Raw genomic sequence first — 6,430 nt, forward strand, 5'->3', positions numbered from 1 at the left:
AAATGATTTAAGCTATAAGTGAATTAAGTAAAAAATAAAAAGCTTTTAATTACATGTATACGGCAAATGCATGCGTACAGAATGCAACTCTTTTTATGACTTGTGAATCAGACACTTCATAGACTTCGATTACACTATGACATCATCTATGACTACATCTACACTAATATAGACTGATATAGACCATAATATAGACCTTTTTTATGTAAAACTTTCCAAAAGCCCAATTTTGCCATCATATTGAAAGATTTGCAGTTGGGTTGCATGCAGATTTTAAGAAGAAATTTCTTTATATTTAAAGTAGGTTTCTCTAAGCTTTTTTAAAATCATAAACACAAAGTTTCAATAACACCTTAATGAATATTGTTGTAATTTGTTTGCTATTAAACAATTCCAGACTCATTTTAAGCAATGCATGCAGATTTCTAAATAATTACTAGAGAAGTTATAATTAAGGCATTTAACTGAATCACTTGATTATCCTTGGAGTTAAAGCATCCTGATGTGTTTTCATGATTGGGCGGGTGGCAGCGGGACTTCAGTCGGAGGGTTTGGATCATCATCAATCTTTAAATCACGGCAGAACAACACCGGTTCTTCACCAAGACCCAGTTTGTACTGCCACAGATATACAGACTCGTTTGGCTTCAGCTGAAGTGAGAGTTGTTCTTCCTCTTCAGTCATTTCGTTCCAGCTTTCTTTTTCAGTGCTGACATGTGAACCTCCATATTCTGCAGAAAAGGAGAACTGCATCTTTGCAATTAACGCTGCAAGGGCTCCAGATTCAGTCGAGACTGACGCAGCTATCTTCCAGTTGTGTGTGATCTGGGTCATCTTCTCCTTATTGTATCCCACCCTTCTAGTGATTTTCTTTGTCCATGTCACTGGTGTATTGCTGTCATTAGATATAGTTTTGATATTCTCCCAAATGCCAAAGGATGGGCCTATAGTTACTGACAGACCACCAGGGAGGAAGTTAAGAACATCGGGATGAACAGAATAGACAGCAGTGCACTCATCTTTGCTGAAGTCGGTACCTTTGTAGTACTCAACTCCCCACTTTGAGACTGGCTTGAGGAAGTAGTAGTTGTTTGGAAGGCCCCAGTAATAGAGACCGTCTCTGCAGTTGGGATGCAGGCTGTATTCTACAGCATCCAAGTCTTGATTCATGTTTGTTGTTCTTCGGTAAGTGCCTTTTCCTTGGAAAATGATGTAAAAATTGCCAAAGGCTGAAAGGTAGTGGTCTCCACCCCGGCAGTTGGGATGAAGGCTGTAAACTACAGCACCGCTGTCTGTCGACAGGTTGGTGACTCTGCGGTAGGAATTGCCCTTGATGATGTAAAAGTAGCCATCTTCATGACCAAGGTAATGGTCTCCATCTTGGCAGGCAGGGTGCAGACTGAAAATAGAGAGGTCTAAACCTTTATTGTAATCACTTGACTGCATATAGCAGCCGAGATCAGAGCGGATTATATAATAGTAGTCGTTCACTCCACAGAAGTCAGTGCCTTTTGCTTTGCTCTTGGGAATAATGCCGTTCATCGTGTCTGAACCTGCAACACAGAATAAGACAAACACTCAATCTCCACACCAAATGAATGCTGTTATTTTAGTCCTTCTGTAGATTGAACAGGCAGTGGGTCAGGGTGGGCAGATAACAATCTTAAGTCCAAGACAGAGCAAACAGTCCAAAGGACAGGCAGCAGAGAATCATACATGGGGAACAGACAGGATCAGTAACAGGCAGACAGACAAGATTACTAACACTCACAATTGCCACAAGAGTAAACAAGACCTCGCAGTATGTGAGGATCTGAATGGCTTAAATAATGCAGACAATGTGCTGCAGCTGGGTGTGGTGATTACTGATTGGTGAAGTGAGTGCAGGTGATTGGCAGGAAGGATGTTGGGAAATGTAGTCCGGGAATGACTGGGAACGTGACAATATCTTTAAGTATAGACAACATTACTGTCACTCATCAGTGGCAGCTGTCACAGTTGCTGGGTGACAAGCAATCCTCCATAGGCTAGACCGCCCATTAAACAATGATTGGTATCGTTTTACTTACTTTCTCATTTAACAACAACAAAAACAACAACAAATGTTAGTTTTGTATAACACAGTTTTAACAGCACCCTTTAGCCTAGGTAATTCAACTGATGACAGGGAATTTTTACACATAATGTTTACATCCTTCCAAAGGAATGACTAATTATTCAGAACAGTATTCTAAAGTGAAGATCATGGTAACCCACTACTAATGACTCAAATGCTACCAAATCCTTCAGAAGGAATTACTATCCAAAACCTTACAAAAAGCTCAAAAGCTTACAATGATTTCAGTCATTATTAGAGAGTTATCATGTTTTTCACTTAAGAGTACTGATCCAAATAATTAGTAGTTCTTCCTGAAGTATTTGGTAGTACTTGAGTCAATCCTAGTGGGATATCATGATCTTTACTTTAGAATTAATTATACATTTTGCATCATTCATGTTAATTATAAACCTGTATATAGCAGTTCTTAGTAGCTGTCTGGGAGAGATGAAAAATGTGTGGTCCCTCTTCATATTAAGTGGCCTTAACTACTATGTACTTACATTTAAATTACTCATTTGATACAATGCACTTATTGTGTACATACATGTTTCAACATTCTACTTTATATTTTAAAACACCTTTATGTAATTACATCTATAATTAATTTCTGTAATTGCATTTATAATTACACTGTTGACCCATCCCTTACCCCTTACCCCTACCCTTAAACCTACCCAAACCACCAGAGCTTTCCCTAACCTTACCCGTATCCACCTCAATAGCAGCAAAAGTGTTTTTCAATTCAATATGAACACAATAAGTACATTATACTTATTTTTTGATGTAAGTACATAGTAGTTAAAGCTACTTAATATAAAGTGGGACCAAAAATTTAGCTATTGACTTGCTAATAATGAACTACCACCTTCAACTAAGCACTATTACTTACTAATTAATTAATCAGAGTTTATTGTTAGTTAATAGTCGTTACTGGTGTTTTAATAATGCATTACTGTTTGTTCAGGTGTAGTTATTCATTAATAATGGAACAGTATTACCATATATTAATTACTAGTTATCATGTTTAATATGTGTGTAATACAGAATAATCTTGACTAGAGAGTACAGGTGTTCAAATGAACTATGAGCCCAAAAGTGCTCTTTATTAGGAACACACCCACCTGGATGACTGTAGACGGAGTCAGAAGAGCAGCTTCACCTCGATCGAGTCTGAGAGATGTCTGTCTGACAGATTTCTGTCTTATATAAAGCTCTCAGAGGGCTGGACAAACACACCCACAAGCCTCAATTCAGACCAGACACTGAAACTGCAAAATAAAAAATCACTATTCACTATATTATACAGGGCTGATATATAATCATATCCCTGTATAGCATATAATATATATGTTTTCATTTTAGAGAAAAAGCCTAGTGGAAAAGAGCAAAAGAAATACTTAAATTTGGAAGAATGTTCATCTTTATAATGTTAATCAGCCAATCAATGAGATTGTTAGGGAGGATCATCTGTCTACAGATTCAATTGTAATTAGATTATAATTGTAATCAATGGCAGCAATTAACCTGTGGAATGTAGGAGTATTTTTTTTTGCATTTGTTTGATCCCTTTATTATAAGTTTATAGCCAGAGAACATTTAAAAAAACTATCAGTCAATTTGAGCAATGCTGGAGCAGATCTCTCAAGCTTTGTTGTCTGTGTACAATCTGATTTACAGTGATAAAGAGGAAAATGGTTTAAGACGAACAAAGTTCAATTCTGCTGATAAGTTCTAACAAAGAAACAGCATTTTTTAGCTGAAGTCAGTTCAGTATTGATTCAGTTCCAAGAAATCAATTATTGTTTATTTAGAGATCATCAATTATTCATTCAGTTCATTTAATCTATAAAGCAGTTCTGCAGAAAACAGTGACGTCATCATCTAGCTCAGTTCAGTTCAATTCTCATCCAATAGTATCAGTGCCGTCAAATCAGTAATACTGTTGAATATTAACTGTCCCCAACTAAGCAAGCCAGAGGCGACAGTTACGAGATTTTCAGTTTCTGGGAGTTTCCGGTAATCATGTTTTACTGACGGACTACAACTGTTTTTGTTCAACACTTTATTGTATGTAACGTTTTTTGATTTGTTTATCTTGGTTACAGACGTTCACAGTAGAAACAGCAGTAAACGCTCTATACTGACACGAGTCTACATTCTTTTCAGTTACTTGTCCTTGTGAACATTTGGATCTTGTGAGACTTTAAACTGTCTTCTTCATTCTCATTCTGTGAATCTATAGCACTGCAACAACAAATAATCCTGAACAAATGTATCTGTTGCTGCCTAATAAACTAAAAATGGTGTGATTGTGCATTCTTACATCTCTTATTTGGGAGGAAACACCGAGGCAAAAGCTGATTCAACACTATCAAATGGACTAGTTGCCTATTTCTGACCATGTATTGCCCTGTGGACCTGGATGAAAAATGTTTGACAAATACCAAACTATATGTAAATGTTTTCCATCACAGCAGTGCCATTACATTTAAGCCTTCTCTATAACATGAAAAAAACAACAACTCAGCAGTCAATACTGTAATGTTGGTGACAATTTCATTTACAGGTGAAGAGACAATTGGAAAACAAATCTTTGTGAGTCTTTAAAAGTAAGGATTGCAATAAGTGGAGGGAGATGGGGGAAAGGCCCTTGGCACCCTGGACAAATGAAGACTGCCTTCCTTTTTAGTCTGCTCATGCAGTCCCAATGCTACCACCCACTGCAGCTGTCACACTGAATCTGAAAAAGATCACAAGAATTAAATCCTCAAATTACTGTAAAGTCTTAATGTAAATCATATTCTATGTTCAATGTACCCAAGTGTCCACTTTATCACCTCAAGCCAGCCACAAGTCATTTAAGTCAAATTTCTAGAGGTATTAATATACATGGTCATGACACACATCTATTAACCAAATTTAGCAGAAAAAAAGATCTGATTTTTTAAGCAGGCGTTGGCCAGTGTCATACCGCACCATTGCAATATCAGATTCCCTGCATGCACAATTAAGATCTCCTCCTCTTAAAATGGACCTGCAAACTGAACAGTTTAGTGAAAAATTAATTCAATGAGAATACACACACACACACACATAGTACAAAATTATATATATATATATATATATATATATATATATATATATATATATCTATATATTTTTTTTTTTTTTTTTTTTTTTTTTTTGGATATGAGCCACATCCTGCTTCATTAGGAAATGCAACTTTTCTAGGCTACTTGTACCACTTCACTTTATAAAGTATAATAATGAAAACACAACTGTGATTTAAGAGAAAAAACATTTATTGAAATAAGTGATTTATAAGTATGACAACACAACTTTGATTTGAATATAAACAGAAGTTAGCTGTTTATGAAGTACAGCTGTAATAAAGAGACGTCTTGGAGGAAGAAACATGTTTGTGTGTAAACAAGTGAAAAGAAGTTAGCTGTTTATAAAGTACAGCTGTTGTAAGAGATATAGATAAGTTGTTTATGTATAAACAGTGAAACAATTGGAAGTGATAACTTTTGTATTAAAACAAACTGTTGATAAATTAGAAATTGGATGTGTGGAAAAAGGAAAAGAAACCCCAACAACAGATGTTTGTATTGAAAAATGACAGACAACTGGTATTGTAACGTTTTTATTAAATCATGTATTAATCACTTATGAAAGAGTACAAAACAACTGGAAATGCATTTGTTAGTAACATGTTAGTAGATTAGAAAGGAAGGCAATCTTACCGTTGAAGGAGTCTTGATCAGAAGAGCAGGGCGCTCCAGAGGAAAAGAGTCCAGAACATAGAGACAGGCCTCTATATATAGATTCAGATGAGGGGAATTCCCAAGAAGATGACATCAAGAGGTCAGATAGTCTATAAAAGGCTGGACCATGAAGAGAGCAGGAGGAGCTGCTTCACACCTGAGGCTACACCTCCGACACCAGAACCAGCTGATGATGCCTCCATCGCTGATATTGCCTTGACTGAAGAACTTCTCAATACTTATACTTTATTTGATTACTTGTATAGAATGTTAGTAGAATATATGTAATGCTAGTAATCCTAATGTAATAAATAAATGAACTTATAACTTTATAACTAAACTCGGCCTCATGTGGCATTAATTGAAGTCGTTGAGTCTGAACAGACCACGGAGAAGTCTTCTGTCTGATTGTAAGTATTTTTAAAATGCTTATAATTTAGGTCAGATTTGACTTTCTTACCTAACCTGAGAATAATGAAAATAAGGTAAAGGTGCTTAGAGACGCATCACAAAACAATATATGTACATTTTTATTTTCAATAAAACATCAACATCATGTTAA

The 6,430-nt window shown here is 35.9% G+C and overlaps 1 protein-coding gene across 1 annotated transcript; it reads right to left on the reverse strand.

The window, feature by feature from the left end:
* Positions 1–510: 510 nt before the first annotated feature.
* LOC137035559 (uncharacterized) lies at positions 511–3,289 on the reverse strand. The gene is made up of 2 exons (XM_067408977.1): positions 3,223–3,289; positions 511–1,553 (listed from the first exon to the last, which is right to left on the reverse strand). The coding sequence occupies exon 2, from the start codon at positions 1,540–1,542 to the stop codon at positions 511–513; it is 1,032 nt and encodes a 343-aa protein (XP_067265078.1). The 5' UTR covers positions 1,543–1,553; positions 3,223–3,289.
* Between the last annotated feature and the right edge of the window lie 3,141 nt (positions 3,290–6,430).

Source organism: Chanodichthys erythropterus, chromosome 14 (genome assembly GCF_024489055.1).
Source record: "Chanodichthys erythropterus isolate Z2021 chromosome 14, ASM2448905v1, whole genome shotgun sequence".
Lineage (NCBI taxonomy): Eukaryota > Metazoa > Chordata > Actinopteri > Cypriniformes > Xenocyprididae > Chanodichthys > Chanodichthys erythropterus.